The 23,686-nt window shown below is 36.4% G+C and overlaps 2 protein-coding genes across 3 annotated transcripts; both read left to right on the top strand.

The window, feature by feature from the left end:
• The first annotated feature begins 121 nt into the window (after positions 1-121).
• Positions 122-23,349, top strand: LOC121388477 (negative elongation factor D-like). Of its 2 annotated transcripts, none has more exons than XM_041519828.1 (16): positions 122-286; positions 2,863-2,999; positions 3,823-3,932; positions 7,722-7,831; positions 9,320-9,427; positions 10,006-10,158; positions 13,062-13,192; positions 13,597-13,717; positions 14,569-14,635; positions 14,834-14,946; positions 15,858-15,994; positions 16,933-17,047; positions 17,972-18,067; positions 19,246-19,386; positions 20,366-20,495; positions 21,403-23,349. In XM_041519828.1, exons 1-16 carry the CDS (start codon positions 233-235, stop codon positions 21,438-21,440), a joined length of 1,761 nt encoding a protein of 586 aa, XP_041375762.1. In that variant the 5' UTR covers positions 122-232; the 3' UTR covers positions 21,441-23,349. The 2 variants fall into 2 exon arrangements, with proteins under 2 accessions (XP_041375762.1, XP_041375763.1); XM_041519829.1 differs by lacking the exon at positions 122-286 and adding an exon at positions 539-598.
• Positions 3,939-7,043, top strand: LOC121388478 (tigger transposable element-derived protein 6-like). The gene is made up of 2 exons (XM_041519830.1): positions 3,939-5,953; positions 6,183-7,043. The coding sequence occupies exons 1-2, from the start codon at positions 5,014-5,016 to the stop codon at positions 6,584-6,586; spliced, it is 1,344 nt and encodes a 447-aa protein (XP_041375764.1). The 5' UTR covers positions 3,939-5,013; the 3' UTR covers positions 6,587-7,043.
• Positions 23,350-23,686: the final 337 nt, after the last annotated feature.

Raw genomic sequence — 23,686 nt, 5'->3', positions numbered from 1 at the left:
TATTTCATTTGTGCCGAAGTGTATTTTATTCAATATAACTAAACAATAAAAAGGTGCATAACCTGTTTACATAGTTTTTGCGAAGCTCCAAAGAAAAAGGCAGAAAGATATCAAACAACCAATCAACTATGGCAGCCTTTGCAAAATTTGCGTTTGGTTTTGAATGTTTTAGGATTTGTTGTAAATAAATGGTCACACATCACACAATATCACACACTTTCACGCGTAAAACATGTCTGACAATGAAGACGAACATGACGAAATTATGTCGGATGAAGATCCTGCGGTATGGTTGACGTTTTTTTGAAGCATTTTGTCAGGTCAGGTCAGGTCATTGGGTTTTACGTGCACATTCAGAACAAGCTGTTGTAGCGCACGCCCGTCGTCCATGACAGGAAAGGTGGGGGGAGGGGAGAGGAGGGACCGCCTGCACTGGCAGGTCCAAGGGAGCACCAGCAGCCCGATCGAATCGTTAGCAGGCGGGTGGGAGTGGTGGTGGTGCTATGGAATTTTGAATGGAGCTGTTAATGCCAAAGAGAAAGTGGTGTGCAATTTTGATTGAGGAAATTTGGAGCAATTTTGAACGGTCGGTCGAAAGGTAAATGGCGTTTATTGACATATATGCAAAGAGACAGAAGAAAGTATGTTTTTAACAAATACGAACAAATCAGTGTGAAATTTTCCGTTCTTTTGCAAGTTATAAAAACAAATATAAATCATGCGCCATTTTCACAAACCTTGAAATAGTAATTGATCCCCGTCTTATTATTTCCTTCCAAGTCACACTCCGACTTCCCACGTGTCCCAGGCCTGTTGTCTACTATTTGGAATTTTTTTGTAATGACGTGTTACGGCTTGTATGGAGGTGCATAAAGGCCACATAATATTCACATGAAACTGTAACGTCACACATTGTTGGTTGACTGAATCACGTAAAGAATGAGCGAGATCGTCAAAATATTTGTCACTTTAAACATATTATTATTTTTAAAATTATTTATAAGCACAGCTATAAATAATGAGGGGTACTGATAATAATATTTAAAAAAATAAAAAATAAAAATAAAATAAAAGTAAACAAAGCACTGAAAAGATGATAATTGGAAAGAACACAAAAAAACTTACCTTCATCACCCCAGCCTGGACCATCCACCTCAATGAAAACAATTCAGTTTTCCATGAGGAAAGTGAAGGGTCTGATTTGGAGGAATCGAAATGCTGTGTAATTTGTAAAGTTTTCTCTTCCGGCACACAGAGAGTGTAAATCTTGTGAATGTCAAGTGGGTACAATGTGATAAAGATGATCACTAGAAACGTTTTATATTCTCCATTGATACCAAGGTTGTAATGGCGGACAGCACGTTTCTGTGCCTTCATTGCATGCATAATATACTCAGCAAGTTTCTACAGTGTTACTGTTCTGTATATTGAAGTTTATGATTTGTTCCAGTTTAAAATATCTTGCATTCCATGATTTGTTCACAGATTATTTGTAAAGAGAATGTTTAAGTTATTGGTTTTAGGTACCTTTAACCATGATAATAGGATGTTAAAAGAACAAATTCTGGTGATATTCACATCAGGACTTGCTTGATGTTCACGCTCAATAATACAGTAACATTTATTAACATTTTGTCCATAACGGGCCTCCATACTAAACAATCACAACACCTGCGGTAACTGAGAGTTCCTTCCCTTTGCATATGTACGTCACTGCATCAAAACTGGTACATGTTTCTTACTGGAAATTAATGACTTGGGTGGGATTTTTTTTATTTCATTATATACATGAAAGCATGAATAACAAAACAGCAAAAAAAGTCGTTAGATTAGACAAATGTTTTTATTCAGAATCCCATTTTCCGATAAGCCACGCGGTGATAGGGCGTGCTATGCTAAATGCCTAAAATGGTTATTTCCCTTGTAATGTTACGGAATTTCAAGACCATTTAAAAGTATTTAAAGTGTGTTATTAAATTCAATTTAACTAATAAGTGTTAGCTAGGCGGTCGTTTAATGACAGTGAGGTTGATAAATTATTGGATTGATTCTTCATACAGGAGACCATTGGTAGCCTCTAAAATTAAGACTACCGCTACCATAGATGACAGTCACTTTTTGCACCCTAGTTATGGTGAAATGTGAAATTTCTGCAGAAAAAGTATTAAAACACTTCAGCCCCCATATCTGCTTAATGAACAATTTCAGTTTATTTTGTCAAGCAGCCAAATGTATCTAAATATGTATAAATTTAAAGTCCAAACCAAATTGTTAACAACTACAATAAATTACTCTTCTACCTTTAATTACCGTTACATTTCCACCAAATTTTGCCCAGACACAAATAGTGAAAAAACCATTACAGTGACACCGATTCCATATATGAGACTGTAATGGTGTCACTAATATCAACTTCGCTGAGATTGCATAGGGCAAAATACTTGCAGTTTTCTGCCGTCTGCCATTTTACTTTTTTATGGAATAGTCTTCAAGAAGGGTGAAAGCCTCCGAAGTATGTGATGTAATTAATATGAAATTAATGTGCTTTAGTGGTGTCTTTAAACAAAACAAACTTTAAAAAAAATTATATGACGTCATCACTGTAAGTAATGTAGCTTTATGTTACAAACACAATTGATCAAACCTCCTAAACAAACCAAGTTTCAGCTACAAAGTTCATTATACATGTGTATATATGGTCCTATAAACTGGTAAGAATTGTTAAAATCAATGAAGTTTCATTAAACTCACTATCATATAACATACCGTGTGACCAGAAATTATTCTTAACCTTTTAGAAGACAATTTTGCTTGTTACTGAATTACCAAACTGCTTATTTTTCTTTGTTTATTCACTTTCAGTCCCCGGACATGGAACATGAAACCGAGCATGATGAAGATGACGAAGAGGACATGCAGCTGGTGCAGCAGGAATGTCTCGAATCGTTTGCCAGCAAGGACTACATCATGGAGACCACAATATTCACCACTCTCAAAAGGTCAGGCCTGTTGAAGAAAAGTGGGGGAGTTGTTGACAGTTGCTCTCCCTTCCATATTAAATATGTTAAAAAGAAGTTTGTTTTGTTTAATGACACCACTACAGTACATTGATTTATTAATCATCGGCTATTGGATATCAAACAGTTGGTAATTTTGACACATAGTCTTAAATAGGAAACCTGCTACAGTTTTCCATTAGTAACAAGGGATTTTTTTTATATGCACCATCCCACAGACAGGATAGCACATACCACAGCCTTTGATATACCAGTCGTGGTGTACTGGCAGGAACGAGAAAATAGCCCAGTGGGCCCACTGATGGGAATCGATCCCACTACACTATGTCCTGCCAATCCAAGAGAAGAACCTATATTACTGTGCCACAAATATATTTTTCTATATGCCCACACCACACCAGTTATTTTAATGCAAATGCATCCCTGCATATTTGTGTAAAATCCTGTACAGATATTATGTAATATTTCACCACAAGCACATAGGTGCACTTTTCTGTCTTTACATATTGTTTCTTTATCTATTTATCCTTTAAAAACAAAACAAAAATAGTCCTTTTATTTATGTGTTGATTTACAAAAAGTGCTGTATTTGTCATTGCAGGGCTAGCTCTGCCACTCGACAAATTCACCAATTTTAGGAACAATTGGCAAATTTTATTTTCATTTGGCGAAAAATTTTAATGTAATAATTGGTGTTTTGTTGGAAAATAACTTTGGGTTTTGCATTTTTTGAGATGATTTGGCGAAATGTTTTACTCACCCAGAGCTAGAACCTGCATTGTGATTTATTACCTTTTATTTTCAGATTTTTGCAGGCAGGTGGGTCTCCGGAGAAAGTTGTGGAACTTCTGTCCACCAACTATATTGCTATGGCTCAGACAGTCAACCTGTTGGCAGAGTGGCTCATACAGGCAGGTCAGTCAGCAATACATAGTTATGTTTTCAGCTGAACAAGAGAACAAGAGATAAAATAACACCTTTCAGGCATTGGATGTGGGAATATTTAAAATGGATTCTGCCAGAATCATAAAATGATGTTATATCTATAGATATTTTAGGATTCTATCTCATATACTGTATTTGACCGGGAATAAGCCCATGCCTGTGAATAAGCCCACTCCCATTTTTAGCAGATCTAAAGAATTAGGCCCATATCCTTGAATAAGCCCATACCCAAATATGTAGTATGTTTGCTATCAAAATTCACTGAAAGTTCAAAAGATCGTTGGGTGACAAACTGGTCCCAAGATAACAAGTATTAAAATGATTTAAAACAATGTTGTAGTTTGTGTTGTTTTAATTTTTTATAGCTTAATAAATACGATTATATTACCAATAAAGTGCATACTTTTAGTACTATGTACCATCCCCCCACCCCACCCAGGCACAAACACACTACAGTCATATACAGTCAACAATTTCACTGTCGGCTATTGTACTTTGATCAACAAAGCGACCATTTCGTGAAACCTAAAGTATGTCTGTTTCACTTGTGTCTTTGATGAAAGCCGACCTTCCTGGCTTACAGTAAAAATAGCTACAACAAAAACCTTTCTGATTGGTTGATTTGTAATACTACTCGTGACGTCCCATGAACTGACTGTTGTGAGGTATGGAAGAGGGCGTGAAGACTGCCTTGATTGACAACCAACTCATGATTGGTTGAATGGTGTGGTAAGCATTTTAATTAATTGACTGTTGTTTTTGTTGTGAATTCTCAGTTGAGGCGCACTGACTCATTAATGAATAAAATAAAAGAAATAAGTGTTTAACACAAACGATGCAGCCACATCTATGTTTTTATAATATCATTAGATTTATTTAGTACTAATCACACATAAAACGAATTGAGAGAAAATATTATGCATCAAACAAAATGAATAGAAAAGGTGAGTAATATTGATAAACAAGCTCGCTTGGGGTAATTACTGAGAAATGCTATATAGTGGGTCTTAAAAATACACATAGTTTCTGTTTTCACCAATATACACTGAACATGCCTTTCGTACGCAAACGGTATACTGTAAAAGATAAGTTAGATGTTGTTGGCTGGTTTAGACGTAATGGCCGAAATCTGTCCGCGGCTGAAAGAGAATATGGCATTTCAAGAAAACAGGTTCGACTGTGGGACAAAGATTACGAGAAATTGCTGATGTTTTCGAAAGGCAAAGATAGCGAACGAAAGAATATTGGTAGTGGAGCGGAAGCAATGAACACCGAAATGGATCAAGCCGTCTTCGAATGGTTCAAGGATGAGCGGGCAGAAGGTAGATGCGTGTCAAACTACTTTCTGCAAAGCAAGGCCAGAGAAGTTGCCAGTCAGATTAGAGTACAGAAGTTCCAGGCATCAAACGGGTGGCTACGTAGGTGGAAGCAGCGATATTCGGTGGGAATCAGACGGGGGACAAACGACGCACAGAAAATCCCGAGTGATTACAAGGAGAAAATTTCAGGTTTTCATTCAGCAATCCGGGCTTTAAGACAGAAATGGGACTACACCGATTACAACATAGCGAATATGGACCAGACGATGGTTAGATTTGACACTGTACCGAAATACACAAATGAGGTCAAAGGAGCAAAGACTGTGCGAATCTCTCACACCGGCGGTGCTAAAAAGGGGTGTACAGTAGCTTTGACGGCGAGTGCTAATGGGGACAAACGAAAAGCTTTGATCATCTTCAAGGAGAAAAATGGTGTTATCGGCCCACGAGTGCTACCCACGTTGAAAGTGCCAGACAATGTATTGATTACTGCTACGGAGAACGGTTGGATGACAACAGCAAAAGTACACCATTTCATCCGACATGTCTGGGGACCAAACGACGACGACACTCGGCGACTTCTCATATTGGACGCATACAAGCCACACACGTGCCAGTCATCGACAGATCGTTTTGACGAGTACGAGACCGACATAGTAACAGTACCAGGAGGTATGTAAAAAATGTTTTTTTAATTTGATATTTTGTAATTTGATATTCAAATTTGTTTATTTATTTATTTATTCACAGCGGTTTTTACCTAGTCATCTACTATTAAATATGTTATGAAATGTAATCAAATTAACTAGCAATTATTTGGTCAGTCTCATTATTTTGATGATACATTAATTGCGTGAAGCAATGAACAAATGGTTTACAGTATTCAATATTTATTTTTCAGGCTGCACGGGACTTGTCCAGCCAATGGATACTCACGTGAACAAGGTGTTCAAAGAGAGAATAAAGCAACAGTGGTGCGAGTGGTTCAAGTTGGCAAAGCGGAACTGCAGAGGAAATTATGTACAACCTACAAGACAGAACATTATAGACTGGATAAGTGTCGCGTGGGAAGCTGTTGAGGAGGGAACCATCCGGGGGGCTTTTAAGTCCTGTGGGATTTCGCTACCATTGGATGGAAGCAGAAACTATCTGCTAAGTTCTCGCTTGGTCGACGATGTTGGACTGGAAATCAAGGAAGTGCCACCACATGAAGAGATCGAATCTGGAGTTCATTTCGACGATGAGGATGGCGACACTGATGACATCGAGTTTGTTGGGTGGGACCAGGATGAACTTGACATCTGATTATGTACTTTCACTTTGTGTGCTGGATTATGTGTGTTCATACGTTGTAAAATAAATTAAAAAACGATATTCTTTGGATGTTGAAATTAAATTTATTACCGCTTTTGTTGTTTTATTTATTGATAATTTCCAGGTTCTTTTACTCATTAGTGAACATTGGAAATTTTTAACAAAACTGGCCCCATGTCTGGAAATAAGCCCACCCCCAACAAAGCTACAAATGAGTTGTCTTGGCCCCCTGAGCTTATTCCCGGTCAAATACGGTAATCAAGATTGCGCTTCTGACATAAAATCTATGATTCATGAAACCACGGAAATTCTGCTAAATTCATAGCCTGTCTTTTTAGCTCTTGAATATTAGTGCACTGTCAATGCCAGTAGATGGGTCTTCTCCTTTTGATAGTGTGCAAGGTGTGGCCCAGTAGATAGAGCACTCGTCTGAGGTGAGATGGGTTGTCTGGGGTAAGATGAGTTGTCTCGGGTAAGATGAGTCATCTGAGGTTAGATGGGTCGTCTGAGGTGAGATGGGTTGTCTGGGGTGAGATGGGTTGTCTGGGGGAGATGGGTCGTCTGGGGTGAGATGGGTCGTCTGGGGTGAGATGGGTCGTCTGGGGTGAGATGGGGTGAGATGGGTCGTCTGGGGTGAGATGGGTTGTCTGAGGTGAGATGGGTCATCTGCGGTGAGATGGGTCGTCTGGGGTGAGATGGGTTGTCTGAGGTGAGATGGGTCATCTGCGGTGAGATGAGTTGTCTGAGGTGAGATGGGTCATCTGGGGTGAGATGGGTCACCCTCAGTGGTCAACCAGTACTGTCCTGTCCTGTCTATGGATTAGCACATATAAAACATATCATGCTGCTAATCTATAGGAGTAGCTTATGTGACGGCAGCAGCAATCTCCCTCTGTTATTCCCTAGATCACAACACCTTGAAATATTGAGCTATAATATTATGTATAGCCTTATCAGGTAGAGTTACAAATCAAATCTGAATTTCATGGTAATTTACCTATTTTTGACAGAGTTATGGCCCTTGAACTTCGAGGTACGGAAATGTATTGGGCTCGGTAGGGTACATGTATAGCTTTAGCAGTACTGTCGGAATGCCTGTTAATCACTGTGTGTATACGTTTGTTAGGAGTTTCCATTGAGGCGGTCCAGGAACTGGTGGAGAATCACTTGAAGTCTCTGATCATCAAACACTTCGATCCCAAGAAGGCTGACTCCATATTCACAGATGAGGGAGAGGTTCGTGTTTTGTATTTTTAATGTACAGTCATTTTCATTTCTCATTTATTTTAGTGCCTACGTCCTTAAAAAAATTCAAGAACTTTAAGGAAGAGGTTTGTTTTTCATGCTATTAGCATGCACTCATTTTTGTTTCTAAATTTTATTTTAATGCTTACATCCATGTAAGATTCAAGCAGTTTGAGAGAAAGATTGGTGTTTTGAGTTCTTAATACATCATTGTTTCATTTTGCTTTATATTTTCATGCGTATATCCAGTTAAAGTTGAAGCACACACCTCGGCTACCTGGGTTGTCTGTCTAGGAAAAAAGTTAATGTTGAGAAAAAACACTGGTGTATTAGCCTTACGCCTCCCAACTTAACTATAAAAACTTACTCTAGGTTAGAGCTGGAACTGTTTGATTAATACAATGTAGCATGCAGAGAAGGTTTGACACTAAAATACTCTAATAAAAACAAAAAGAACACTGTGGGTTATCTTACTAGTTCCAAATACATCAAAGCATCATTGATTATCCTAATTCCGCAAAAAAATTGTCAACTCAATCTTTGAGGCACCCCCATACATGTTTGAAGCACAAGAATACCTGATACACCAATACTAATTCCAGGAATGACTGGCCATTCGTAACAATTTATGACAGTAAGGCCTGTGACAGGGCACAATATTTCACAAGAACCATTGTTCTGTTCGTGTGTTGGTTATGCAATTTTAAAATCACGAGAACCACCAATCGGTTATGTGGTGAACAATTAAATTCTAAAATTAAAAGTACCATATATGAGTAATGAAAGTGAAAATCAATTTATGTTTTTAAATACATTTGAACCACCACTGTATCACAGAACCGTAGTTCAAGTGTTTTAGTATTAGGTAACTCTATTCATGTAACCGAACAATTAGTTACCTAAGTAGACCTCACGTAAACTAACTTCTGGTTATGGAAGATTTTGAAATATTGTCCCCTGCTGTAACATATCTCACTCATGGCAGGCATGGCACTTTCACCGGGTCAGATGCTGTTTAGTATACCAGGGCTAGAACTTAAGAATTTTTTCACCTACAGCAATTTTAAAATGTTTTTGCCATAGTGAAAATGCTCACCTATGGCAATTTTGAGCCTGACTACAGCAATTTGAAACCAGTAACTTTTTGTAATAAAAAAAAATAAATAATAATAATAATTATCCGATCAACAGAAGTCAATAATTTGTTTCCAGTGACTAAAACTGCTATCGGTAAAGCTCCTGACCAATGGCAGTTCTTATCACAACAATGGAAGTTGCCATCAGTGCAGTCGTTAAGTTCAAGCTCTGGTGTACTGTTACCAACACAACTGCTAGTAATAAATTTTAAAAAAAGTGTGTAAACCATGTGGTACAATTTTTAGCTGCATTAACCCATTGGGATGCTGTCTGGAATACTGTTACTAATTTTGTTTTAAAGTGGTGTTTAAACATTCCTTTCTTCTCTGTGTTTGTTTCCAGACTCCGTCCTGGTTGGCCGAGATGATTGAGTATCCAACATGGCGGTCTCTGTTCTACAAACTGGCCGAGGAGTATCCAGACTGTCTCATGCTCAACTTCACTATCAAGGTATGTGTGGGTAGATTCGCAGCAAGCACGTCAGGCAGCTGTCCACAGCACAAATAAATCATATGGGTAGTAGTAGCAATGTACCAATGAGGTTTTAAATAGAAGCCTTCCCTGGGCAGCCACATTTCTAGGTTAAACCATGTAGGAAGATGTTTATTGGTATATTTTATACAAGTTCTTGTATATATGCGCTTATGGCCTTACATACAATAAAATGATTGATTGAAGATGTTTATTTCTGACATGAGGCTAATATGAGGATGAGATGATAAAAGAATCTGATCATTGTAAGGTCTGCTGAAGTTTAATTTTTTTTTTTTTTAAATTACATAGTGATGAACTCTTGTGGTTTGTTGATTTGTTTATTTACACTTTAACCTTTTTTGCCATTTTCAAATATGTGGTGAATTTTACCTGCATATTACATTTTATTGTCAAAGATTTGACACTTTTCTTTATACTCTATCCTGACCTTTGACCGTGTGCATTTCCCCCTTTTTCCACAGCCGAATTGCTAGTTCCCATTATAATTATACATGTAGTAATAAAATAACGTGAATTACAACTCTATGTTCCAGTTGATATCTGATGCTGGGTACCAAGGGGAGATAACCAGTGTTTCAACAGCTTGTCACCAGATTGAAGTCTTCTCACGCGTGTTGCGGACATCGATATCAAGCTTTTTGGAAGCTGGGGAAGAGGCCATAGAGAAAAATCTCCCAGAATTCACCGTAATTATAAACTATTATTACCCATATGGTTACAAATATCTTGGTACATATCAAAGTGATACATCCCACTAGAACGCCAAGTGGAACGTAACACTTTTGACATCACACAATGACGTCATCAATTGATGCACTACTACCTAACACTGTAAGTTACAGGACCGTCTTCCAAACGAGTTGAGTGAGATAAATTAAGATCGATTATGGGTAATAAATTGGATATTAAACTCGCTACCATTTCGTATCATGTTTATGTCTCTCTTGAAATAATTTTCATTATCACTCGCTAAAGCTCCCGACAATTGAAAATTATTTCACTCGGGACATAAACATGATACGAAATGGAAGCTCGTTTAATATCCTATAATTACTGCATCTCATATTGAAAGTAATATAAATCATGAAAATTGTGTGACGTTAATTTAACAGAACACAAGCTGTAATAATCAAACATATTTTACTTTGTCTGACAGCAAGGCTGCTCTACTAAAGGGCAGTAAGTGATGAGTTAAAATCACTTTTTTGTGACTTGTATTCATCTGGTAAAGGCTTTATTAAGCAGCTGAATGGTTTTGTTTTTAAAGTCAGTCCTTCAGGAAGATATTTCTCTGGCATCTTGCCACATTATTTTGTGACTTGTATTCATCTGGTAAAGGCTTTATTAAGCAGCTGAATGGTTTTGTTTTTAAAGTCAGTCCTTCAGGAAGATATTTCTCTGGCATCTTGCCACATTATTTTGTGACTTGTATTCATCTGGTAAAGGCTTTATTAAGCAGCTGAATGGTTTTGTTTTTAAAGTCAGTCCTTCAGGAAGATATTTCTCTGGCATCTTGCCACATTATTTTGTGACTTGTATTCATCTGGTAAAGGCTTTATTAAGCAGCTGAATGGTTTTGTTTTTAAAGTCAGTCCTTCAGGAAGATATTTCTCTGGCATCTTGCTACATTATTTTGTGACTTGTATTCATCAGGTAAAGGCTTTATTAAGCAGCTGAATGGTTTTGTTTTAAAGTCAGTCCTTCAGGAAGATATTTCTCTGGCATCTTGCCACATTATTTTGTGACTTGTATTCATCTGGTAAAGGCTTTATTAAGCAGCTGAATGGTTTTGTTTTTAAAGTCAGTCCTTCAGGAAGATATTTCTCTGGCATCTTGCCACATTATTTTGTGACTTGTATTCATCTGGTAAAGGCTTTATTAAGCAGCTGAATGGTTTTGTTTTTAAAGTCAGTCCTTCAGGAAGATATTTCTCTGGCATCTTGCTACATTATTTTGTGACTTGTATTCATCTGGTAAAGGCTTTATTAAGCAGCTGAATGGTTTTGTTTTTAAAGTCAGTCCTTCAGGAAGATATTTCTCTGGCATCTTGCTACATTATTTTGTGACTTGTATTCATCTGGTAAAGGCTTTATTAAGCAGCTGAATGGTTTTGTTTTTAAAGTCAGTCCTTCAGGAAGATATTTCTCTGGCATCTTGCCACATTATTTTGTGACTTGTATTCATCTGGTAAAGGCTTTATTAAGCAGCTGAATGGTTTTGTTTTTAAAGTCAGTCCTTCAGGAAGATATTTCTCTGGCATCTTGCCACATTATTTTGTGACTTGTATTCATCTGGTAAAGGCTTTATTAAGCAGCTGAATGGTTTTGTTTTTAAAGTCAGTCCTTCAGGAAGATATTTCTCTGGCATCTTGCTACATTATTTTGTGACTTGTATTCATCTGGTAAAGGCTTTATTAAGCAGCTGAATGGTTTTGTTTTTAAAGTCAGTCCTTCAGGAAGATATTTCTCTGGCATCTTGCCACATTATTTTGTGACTTGTATTCATCTGGTAAAGGCTTTATTAAGCAGCTGAATGGTTTTGTTTTTAAAGTCAGTCCTTCAGGAAGATATTTCTCTGGCATCTTGCCACATTATTTTGTGACTTGTATTCATCAGGTAAAGGCTTTATTAAGCAGCTGAATGGTTTTGTTTTTAAAGTCAGTCCTTCAGGAAGATATTTCTCTGGCATCTTGCCACATTATTTTGTGACTTGTATTCATCAGGTAAAGGCTTTATTAAGCAGCTGAATGGTTTTGTTTTTAAAGTCAGTCCTTCAGGAAGATATTTCTCTGGCATCTTGCCACATTATTTTGTGACTTGTATTCATCAGGTAAAGGCTTTATTAAGCAGCTGAATGGTTTTGTTTTTAAAGTCAGTCCTTCAGGAAGATATTTCTCTGGCATCTTGCCACATTATTTTGTGACTTGTATTCATCAGGTAAAGGCTTTATTAAGCAGCTGAATGGTTTTGTTTTTAAAGTCAGTCCTTCAGGAAGATATTTCTCTCGCATCTTGCTACATTATTTTGATGAGGGCTAGACGTAGCCCAGTGGTAAAGCGCTCGCTTGATGCACGGTCGGTTTAGGATCGATCCCCGTCGGTGGCCCCATTGGGCTATTCCTCATACCAGCCAGTGCTCCGCAACTGGTATAACAAAGGCTGTGGTATGTACTATCCTGTCTGTGGGATGGTACATATAAAAGATCCCTTGATGCTAATCGAAAAGAGTAGCCTATGAAGTGGTGACAGCGTGTTTCCTCTCTCTATATCTGTGTGGTCCTTAACCATATGTCTGACGCCCTATAACTGTAAATAAAATGTTCTGAGTGTGTCGTTCCTTCATTCATTATTTTGATGCTTGTTTTAAAATTCCACAATTTGTACCTAATTATAATTTTTTGCCTTTTGTGTTAGCAGAACAGAACGGTCAGTGTCATTTTGCGAAAGAATAAATTACTGATCGTAACTCCTCACATCATACAAGCGTTCTAACACTGAGCTATAGCCTGCTTCTTTGTGGAACAGAGTTATTTCACATTTTGTATTTATTTCCTGAAATATACTCATTATTTCACTGTTTTTCTTTCATAGAAAATGGTGTGTCACGGAGAACACACCTATCTGTACAGCCAGGTGCTCATGCACGTGCTGGCTCAAGAACCAAAGGGAGGATCCAACATCAGACGTCTCTGCCAGGAACTCCAGAAATGTGCCAATGAAAGGTGAGCGACCCCTGTGGTCTATATTTATTTAAGTAAATACATTTGTTTTCTTCATTTTGATATGGTATTAAATTAAAATAATGATCACATACTGTGTTTGATTGGCAAGCCATGCATTGTTTGTATGCATACTAAGGTGTCGTATCAGCAACACTTAATATATTTATGGTTGTCGAGACATTTAATTCTGCAAAATTCTTGTTTATACATATCCTAAAAATATTTTTTGAGCAAAAACATTCCCCTAACACTTATCATCCATCACTTGCCTCTTCTCTTTCTTGTGTCTGTGTGTAGTGTGTAACCCATGCAGTCGTTACTCTGCTTTGATACCCAGCTGCCATGTTCCTCCCATGCACAAATCACTCAGCCTTTGTTGTAATGATTATTGTGTATATTATCAGAGGACTTGACGTCACCCCGATCACCATGGCACTGAGTGGAGCAGCGGCCTACCCGCGAGCCTGCCAAGCACTGTCCTCCATGCTGTCGAGACAGGCCCTCAACCCGGCAGACATCACAGTGGTTTGTGCCTTCACTATGTTACTTTTTAGTTTTTCGTCATTTAAAAAAACAAACAAAATCTTTAGTGTTTAGGCTATATGAAAAAAATCTGGGGAGCATTGTTCCCCAACTCATCTGAAGAGGCCCCTCACAATAAATGTTTTTAACCTTATCGTTTTGAATTTATGACCCACTGTTATGACCAATGTCACTCTTTAAAAACTAAAGGCACTGTAGAAATTTTTATAAAATACCATTACCTCTCAAATGTCACCAAAATCATTTGCTTACATGAAATATTGGAAAAAGCTTTCATTTGATGAAGTTCTTGCCTTGAAGAGCTTTTTCCAGTTTGTTTAAATAAAATACAAATAAAAACCTTCCACCTGCCTGTCCACAATTTTGTAAAAGAATGCTCACAAACTAGGTGTTTTTTTCAATGTGGTCTTATATCTATTTAAGGGTCAATAATGCTGTTAGGTATTAGTTGTTAATGGTTAGTGAAAGAAATGTCTGTGTAGTGGCCTAACCCATATCCACTGACACAATGAAATGTCCAAATTGGAACAGGTACTGACTTGTGATCCTAGTACCCAATACACTACTGATGTTGGGGCCATGCTCAATTTTGACATTATAATAGAACTTCTATTTACTGTATAAATCATTGTCAAATTGTTTTTGAAGAGAATATTTTAAATCTCGTATATCACAAATCTGAAATGTTAATGTCATATTTTTAAATGCAAAACATAAAGAATCATAAATACCTTTTATGACAAAACTTGTGTTTGGGTACACATATATGTGTTTCATCCCTAAAATATCAATAATATTTTTAATAATACAAATTTTATATCATTTTTTTGCAGCTATTCAAGATGTATTCCGAACATGACCCACCACCTGTTGACTTGATCAGAGTGCCTGCATTCTTGGGTAACTTTTGGTTAAGATGTTTCTGTTTTTACCTCCAGAAAAACCAAACCCAGAACTGATAAATATTGGAAGCAAAATGTCTGTTTCCACAAGCTTGGCATTAACTTTGGTCACTTTAAAGAAATAACAACTTTGTTAGTTTTTCAGGTCAGTTTCAGAAATATACAACATATTACATTTTTTCTTTATTTTTTTCAGACCTGTTGATTGACAACTTGTTTAAGCCAGGTGCGCGCCTCAATCCCGAACACAAGCACAAATACACTAACCTTCTGGCATACGCGGCCAGTGTGATCGATATCTACAAGAAGGTAATCATTGATTGTTAAGTGGGTGGGATTTAGCTCAGTTGGTAGAGTGCTCACCTGAAGTGCTTGGCTTGTAGGATCAAACCCCTTGGTGGACCCAGTGTGATCGATATCTACAAGAAGGTAATCATTGATTGTTAAGTGGGTGGGATTTAGCTCAGTTGGTAGAGTGCTCACCTGAAGTGCTTGGCTTGTAGGATCAAACCCCTTGGTGGACCCAGTGTGATCGATATCTACAAGAAGGTAATCATTGATTGTTAAGTGGGTGGGATTTAGCTCAGTTGGTAGAGTGCTCACCTGAAGTGCTTGACTTGTAAGATCGAACCCCTTGGTGGACCCAGTGTGATCGATATCTACAAGAAGGTAATCATTGATTGTTAAGTGGGTGGGATTTAGCTCAGTTGGTAGAGTGCTCATCTGAAGTGCTTGGCTTGTAGGATCAAACCCCTTGGTGGACCCACTGTTTTTTTTCTCCTTCCAACCATTCCCATAGCTGGTATATCAAAGGCTGTGGTATGTGCCGCCCCATCTGTGGGACAGTGCATATAAATGATCATTTGTTAATAATAGGAAAATGTAGCAGGTTTTCCTCTAAGACGTAACGTCAGAATTATCAAAGGTTTGACATCCAGTTGCCAATAGTTAATAAATCAAGGTGCTCTCATAAAGATATTCCTTACAAAATCAACATTTTGATGGAAAGAGGAATACGGTTTTTAAAAAAGTTTCTCTTTGTGTGCTTGTGAAAATGTTACTAATTATGAACAACCTGTACTACTTAATTGTTAGGAGTTGGAGGGGGAGATTTAATCTGAGCAATCTGAGAATTAATCTATGTAATTTTTTTTTTTTAAATAGCCCATGTAATATTTTATTGACATTTTAAAAATTATTCAATGAGTAATTATGTTCAGGGAGGAAGGAAGTCTGTGGATCGTAACGAGTTGAAGCCGACGGTGCAGGCCCTGGAGAAGACTCAGTCATTGTGCAGCGAGGGGAAGGGGGCATCCGAGCTGATAGCTGACGTCGCCACACTCTTCACCTGTCTCAGGTAAGATAGCACGCGGGAGAGAGAAATGTTTTATTTAAAGACACATTTTAATTACGGTTTTGTGTCGTTGGACATATAGTTATGGGTTACAGAGATAATTAGAGAGGAAACGGATAGAATAGTACATACCATATCCTTTGTTCCACCAGTTGTGGAGCACTGGCTGGAAAGGTAGCATGAAGACTCAATCGCCATCTGTTCACTATGGTTTATTACCCCATCCCAGCCAGTACCATACCAGTAGTACATCAAAGGCTGAAATGGTAATCATATTTATTTTGTTTGCATATAAGTGTTAACTGGGCACAAAATAAAAATAAAAAATGTTTTATTTAACGACGCACTCAGCACATTTTATTTACGGTTATATGGTGTGAGACATATGGTTAAGGACCACACAGATGTTGAGAGAGAAACCCGCTGTCGCCACTTCATGAGCTACTCTCTTCGATTAGCAGCGAGGTTTCTTTTATATGCACCATCCCACAGACAGGGTAGTACATACCACAGCCTTTGATATACACCGGTCGTGGTGCACTGGCTGGAACGAGAAATAGCCCAATGGGCCCACCGACGGGGATTGATCCCAGACCGACCGCACATCGAGCGAGCACTTTACCACTGGGCTACGTCCCACCCCAGGGCACCAAATAAGACATGTATCTGGTTAAACATGGTTTTCATAAATTATTATATATACACGGCTGTGTAATAAAAAAAAGTTAAAACTAAAAGTTTGTTTTGTTATTCATTATACCAGTCGTTGAACATTAATTGGAATGGGAAAAACACAATAAGGGAGTTCAATCATATGATCAAAGCACCTAAGGCGAGTGTTCTACCAACTGAGCCAAATACCACCCAATGTTTGTAATAGTATATATTCATTGTATACTTTTTTATTTTAATCAACATTTGTTTTTCTGTGTTTCTTTCAGATTTCCTGTTGTATCAATGGGGGTACTGAAGTGGGTGGACTACACGGTATCGGAAGCCAGCTACTTCAAACTAAACACCGACCACACGCCTCTTCATCTAGTCATGGTCGATGAGGTGCCTACTGTTTGATTTCTGTGTATTCACCATATAGACAGTTTGTTCATTGCTTTAAAAACATTTTTAAACATCTTTATTCTGAAATTGTGTTATCCTTGTCAAAATAATAGTCTTTTTTAAAGAAAATACTGCACTATAAACATGTCTCTGAAGAGTGTAAAAGAAATTCATAATAATCTCTTTGTAGATTATATAAAAATGTCAGCTTATTTTCAATTTTTTCTAGTGTTCCAACAATTCCAGATTTTAGCTTTGCCTAGAACTTGTTAAAAACTTTGCAAAATTGTTTGGATTTTTTATCCAGTTTCTTTGTTCAGGACTAGCTCTGGCACTCACCAAATTCGCCCATTGCAAATTTTAAACATAACTGGCAAATTTTATTTTAATTTGGCAAAAGAATTTCATGTAATAATTGATATTTTATTGAAAATAGTGATGGGTTTCTGCCATTATTTTACTTTAATAGATAATTTGGCAAAATTTTCTCCAGACCCAGAGCTAGCCCTGATTGTTATATCTGTTAGTGAATAATAAAATAAATCCCTGCTTTTTTTTTTTTCCTCAAAATATAAAATAAAATCCACCCTGTCCCTATTTGAAAAAAAAAAAAAAATCAATTGTGGATGCAAATTGGTATTTATTTAATTATGGACTTCGGTTGTTTTGTCTTTATAGTGTCTTGTTAGTGAGAATATGCTCATAAAAATCCTCTGCCACTTATAATCTTAAAATAATCAGTAACCTACCTGTATTTAAGGGACAGTAGGTTTATTTTATGTTTTGAAACATGACACGATTAACAATGTACAGGAGTGTTCTTGTTGTTTTGCTTTCTAAAGCCAGTGCTAAACTCTGTAATTTCTGTCTGTTTAAACCAGACTAGCCAACACTAATCATTCAAGATTTCTGTTTGTTTTTCAGATTGTCACAAATCATATTCTGCTTCACCAAAAAGCTTTAGACTTGCTCATCCGAGTGTTTAAGTCGTCTTTTGATGAACTGGATGTCTTGGTCAGAGTAAGTTCTAATGTTTATCTTCTAAGCCCAGTGGAAAAGCATTCGCTTGATGCACAGTCGGTCTGGGATCGATCCCATTCAGTAGGGCCATTACGCTATTTCTCACTCCAGCCAGTGCACCATAACTGGTATATCAAAGGCCGTGGTATGTGTTATCCTCTCTGTGGGATGGTGCATATAAAAGATCCCATGCTACTAATCGAAAAGAGTAGACCATGAAGTGGCGACAGCGGGTTTCCTCTCTCAATATTTGTGTGGGCTTTAAGCATATGTCCGACGCCATATAACTGTAAATAAAATGTGTTGAGTGCGTCGTTAAATAAAACATTTCCTTCCGTCCTTCTAAACCAGGGCTAAAACAATTATTGAATCTGCGAATCAGGATTCATGACAGAATTTGCACAACCATTAAGCCACATGGATTCATGTGAAATTTTTCTGAAAATTTATCCAGTATAAGAATCTGGTCATACAATGTCATCATACAAACTTTAGAAAAAATAAAATAAAATAAAATAGTCTTGTTCTCGAACTAAAGTAATAAAATAGTCTTGTTCTCGAACTAAAGTAATAAAATAGTCTTGTTCTCGAACTAAAGTAATAAAATAGTCTTGTTCTCGAACTAAAGTAATAAAATAGTCTTGTTCTCGAACTAAAGTAATAAAATAGTCTTGTTCTCGAACTAAAGTAATAAAATACTCTTGTTCTCGAACTAAAGTAATAAAATACTCTTGTTCTCGAACTAAAGTAATAAAATAGTCTTGTTCTCGAACTAAAGTAATAAAATAGTCTTGTTCTCGAACTAAAGTAATAAAATACTCTTGTTCTCGAACTAAAGTAATAAAATACTCTTGTTCTCGAACTAAAGTAATAAAATAGTCTTGTTCTCGAACTAAAGTAATAAAATAGTCTTGTTCTCGAACTAAAGTAATAAAATAGTCTTGTTCTCGAACTAAAGTAATAAAATAGTCTTGTTCTCGAACTAAAGTAATAAAATAGTCTTGTTTTCGAACTAAAGTAATAAAATAGTCTTGTTCTCAAACTAAAGTCTAAATTGGAAAATGCCTTTAAAAAGTAATTCATTAATAACAAAATGTGTGAACCTTGAATATTATGTCTGATAAAACAAATGTTTCTTTTAAGTTGGCTAAGTTTTTTTCAATGAATATGTTTGACAGCTGGAGTTGAAGAAGATGGTGCTGGACAGAATGATCCACCTGTTCAGTCGCGGCTGTGTCATCCCTGTCGTCAGCTACATACGGAAATGTTTTGACAGTGAAGATACCGACATCTCCTTAATACGACATTTTGTTACTGAGGTATGAAGAATATTTTGTATGCTAATTTATCACGACAATACTATAAAATGGGTAATTTTAAAATTTAAATATATATCAATTATTCAATAGATGAAATGAGCTGCATCACGTTGTAGGTCTATATAAATGCCTCTCCATGAGATGATCGTACATACTGTATAAAATTAATACCTATATCTTTGGCTTTTTCTTTTTAAAAAATGCATATAAAAGATCCCTTGCTGCAGATTTCGTCTCTCAATATTTGTGCGGTCCTTAATCATATGTCCGACGCCATATAACCGTAAATAAAATAAAATGTGTTGAGTGTGTCATTAAATAAAACATTTCCTTCCTTCCTTTAAAAAAATGTTTTGCGATTGTAATTTAGCTGATCCCAGACACTTACTCATCTAAGTTAAAACTGTTTGCTTAAGATCATTTTATGATTACTACCGTTTCAGCATTGTATAGATGTAGGTAACAATATTTAGATTTATTTTGCCTCTCAAAATAAACCGTTCATGGGGTATGCCAAAAAATATTATACGTAACCCATTTAATTTTGCAGTAACCATCATCACCATGTATTATATGATATCCTAATTTTTAACATGCAGATGAAAAATGGATTGGTAAACTTCGCAAAAACCAAAACTATCACTGGCAATTTCTAGGGGCCTGAACAATACCATAAACATTGTCAGATCTGAGGGGATGTAATAAAAACAAAACAGATCATAAGTATCCCTACTAGGTGGTTATGGGTTTGGAATCTTTTAAAATTGGACCCTGCATTTCGTGTACTTAGACAGATTTTAAACAAAAGTTCTCTAACTATAATCTTTCTAAAAAAAAAAAAATGTGTGTATTAATTTTTAAGATTTTACCCTTTGGACCCTGTGGCAGAAACCCTGTTAGATAAATGTGTATTTTATTAATAAGATTACTGACTGTCATCATACCACTGTCACATCAGACATTTGTTTTTGTTCAACAGGTTCTTGAAATAATAACACCGCCATACACCCCTGAGTTTGTCGTTCTGTTTTTACCCCTGATTGAGAGTGAGGAAATTACTGGTATGCTTCGGGCTGAGGATGGAAACGACCCCGTTTCTGAATTTGTTGGTACGACATCTTTTGAGATTTTTCAAATACAAGTACAGTGAAACCTCTGTAAACTGGACCCTCTGTAAACTGGAATTAACTCAAAACCGGATGTTTTTCATGGTCCGTTTAAATATCTGTACATAAGAGAACCTCTGTAAACCAGATACCTCATAAAAGCAGACTTTTTGCTTGGTCCTGAGCCTGTCCAGTTTAGAGGAGTTTCACTGTATTAATTTGGAACATTTTAACATAGCAATGGTAGAATGTGGTATCTACATTAATATGTTTTGCATGATAGTCACTGTTTTTACCATGCAGAACATTTTAACATAGCAATGGTAGAATTTGGTATCTACATCAATATGTTTTGCATGATAGTCACTGTTTTTACCATGCAGAACATTTTAACATAGCAATGGTAGAATTTGGTATCTACATCAATATGTTTTGCATGATAGTCACTGTTTTTACCATGCAGAACATTTTACTATTTGAATCTTATGTGATAACAGACAGTAGGATTTGTGACAACTTACTGAATGAAAAAGTCTAACTTCTGCAAATGTATATAACGAACTATTGCTATAGCGAACTGATGTGTCTGGTCCCTTGCAGTTCATTACAAGAGTACTTTACTGTATATCGTATTAATAAAAAGTTCTTAAAACATTTTAATACTTTCTTGAACAATTTTTTTAACACTTTCTTGAAAATGTGGACATCTTTTTTTGTCGGTGTAAAAAAATAAAATTCTATATTTGGCAAATATAATGGAAATTGTATGTACCAGTACATATTTTATTCTAATAGTTTAACACCAAATAGCAAATGTGCTGATGTGTTATTGAAGAAATAGTCCTCTTCTTTTTTCATAAACATTTGCCTTTTATTTGTTGATCATATAGTCTTTTTATTTAAATTTCAGGGCACTGTCGAACCAACTATCATGACATAACTACTTGAAATTGGTGCCATTCGTCGACATGGACATTTATCACAAACAGCATCAAGTCATCATAATCTTGGGACCACAGCGTGTCTGTTTTCCATGAAATTAAAATTGTCACTTGAACATCAAATCATACTTTCCGTCTGGGACCATTCCTCTTTACATGAACATAAATTGCTAAGATAGCAAAACCTAGTCTTAAGCACTGTCACACTGATTGTCTCAAAACAGTTTTGGCTTTCACTATCCCTTTAAGTGAAAGAAACAATATTCTAAGCAGAACTGATGTCTTTTTCGTGAAAATTAACAACAGTATTGAATATGCTAGGTTTTCATTATGTTCTAAAGGAAGAGTGGTGCTTATTCATAATGTTAAACATCTTCTGAAACTACTTAATTAGTCTGTAATGAAGCCGGAACATTGTACTTTTGTTTGAAGTAGAAGATGCAGACGTCACAAAAGCCAGTGAAATACGGCAGTTGCTGGCGGACTTTGACATACTTGCATTGGACATATATTTATTCTGCAAAACAAAAGTTGTTTTTATGAGGTTAAAAGTCTTCAAACTTTCTTTTAGATACATTGAACTTGCTCTTCAATGAATAAGTCTGCTTGATGTCTAAGCAGTTATGATGTTGTGAATAACTGAACCAAGTGATATTTTTACTGCCAGAAAAAAGAAGAAGATTTTTCTGGACACTGTTTCTGCCCTTGTTCTTTGATAAACTGATTATAACAATATCCTTCATTTCAAGACGAACCAAAGGTTTCCTGATTTATTTATTTTTGTATTCGAAGGTTCATTTTCATCTTGCTAAGGGCAAAAATGTGACTCTACCAAAAATAATGAAGCAATTATGAACTGTTGCAAATGTCAACATGGTTACAAGCAGCTGGGATGTGTAGTTATTAAAAATCAAAACAAGAAATTGTATATAACTTGGTGTTCCAAGCATCAGAAAATCATCCATTCATTGTGGTAGAAACTGAAACCTATGCTGTAGACTTCACAACCAAAAAGGCAACAACAGAAGTTTGATTATCTTCTCATAATGTGTATGTGCATCAAAATTCAATACATATACCTGGTTCATCAGTAGTCTGGAAATGGTTTGGGGAAATCGGAACATCTGTTTTATAGAAATCGGGATAGCTCTGAGTGAGAGAAACATTTCACCAAATTATCTTTAAAAATGTAAAATCCAGTTATTTTCCAACAAATATCTATTATGACATGAACATTTTTCACAAAATTAAAATAGCATTCGGCAATTGTTCCTAAATTCACAACTGGTGAATTTGGCAAGTGGCGGAGCTACCCCTGAAAATTGTAATTGTTCAACAGCAATTGACATGACATGCTGAAGGAGAGTAATCGGGATACAATGTGTTGCTCAAGAAATAAACCGTTCTGACAACATTCTAAACATAATCTACATCACAGGGGTACGGGCTCCCTTTTTTACAGGGGCAGGCTACTTTTGCCCAAATTAAACGAAAATGCTCAAATGTGGAAAAAAACATTTAATCATATTAACATTACTACCAAACAGCTATATAGGGTTTCAAATGGATGACTACCCATTTTGACATGGATTAAAACTAATTTTGAGGGTAGAATGTTGGAAATACATGGTAAAAAGGTCTCGGGTTAACACATTTTGCCCGAATATCTGTATAATTTTTGCCCGAATTTGAAGTTTTGCTCCAGCACTGGAGGGGATGGGGGAAGTTGCAACTGCCCCACCACCTCGTACACTTATGATCTAGATAACTTTCACAGTATCTAGAGAACATGTCACACTGGAACATGAAATATTTATTCTACAAACTAAACCAAAAATGTAGTGTCTGATGTTAGTCTTCAGACATGGGACCTGTTCTTTGATGAATAAATTTTATTGTAACTTATCGAACAACAAGCTGATGTCATTGTTATTTTGTTTCACAATACTTATCTTAACCTAACACTTGGCTGAACAGTGCCCTCCCTGCTTCAGTGTTCGACATATTTGAGAAAGTCACTAGCCCTCACAGAAGATAGAAATATTTTTGTCGAATGCCAAGACCCTGAATCTGTAGAAAAAATAATAACAGTATATCATGAAAAGAATGTTTTGGGTTTGGTTTGGTTTGACTTCTATTGGTTTAACTGTTTTTAGTTTTGTTGTTGTTGTTCATGGGGAGCTTGTGCATGATTTTAAAATCCAAGTCAAGAATATAGTGGGGAACAGATTACTGGTAAAATTGGGGGATGAA

This window comes from Gigantopelta aegis, chromosome 14, assembly GCF_016097555.1.
Source record: "Gigantopelta aegis isolate Gae_Host chromosome 14, Gae_host_genome, whole genome shotgun sequence".
Lineage (NCBI taxonomy): Eukaryota > Metazoa > Mollusca > Gastropoda > Neomphalida > Peltospiridae > Gigantopelta > Gigantopelta aegis.
This window is presented reverse-complemented; position numbering and strand designations above follow the sequence as displayed.

Coding starts and splice junctions, on each gene's coding strand:
- LOC121388477 (XM_041519828.1), top strand. CDS start 233: ATGTCTGACAATGAAGACGAACATGACGAAATTATGTCGGATGAAGAT. Junction 3,000..3,822: donor ATATTCACCACTCTCAAAAG/GTCAGGCCTGTT, acceptor TTTTATTTTCAG/ATTTTTGCAGGCAGGTGGGT. Junction 10,159..13,061: donor AAAATCTCCCAGAATTCACC/GTAATTATAAAC, acceptor TTTCTTTCATAG/AAAATGGTGTGTCACGGAGA.
- LOC121388478 (XM_041519830.1), top strand. CDS start 5,014: ATGCCTTTCGTACGCAAACGGTATACTGTAAAAGATAAGTTAGATGTT. Junction 5,954..6,182: donor CATAGTAACAGTACCAGGAG/GTATGTAAAAAA, acceptor TTTATTTTTCAG/GCTGCACGGGACTTGTCCAG.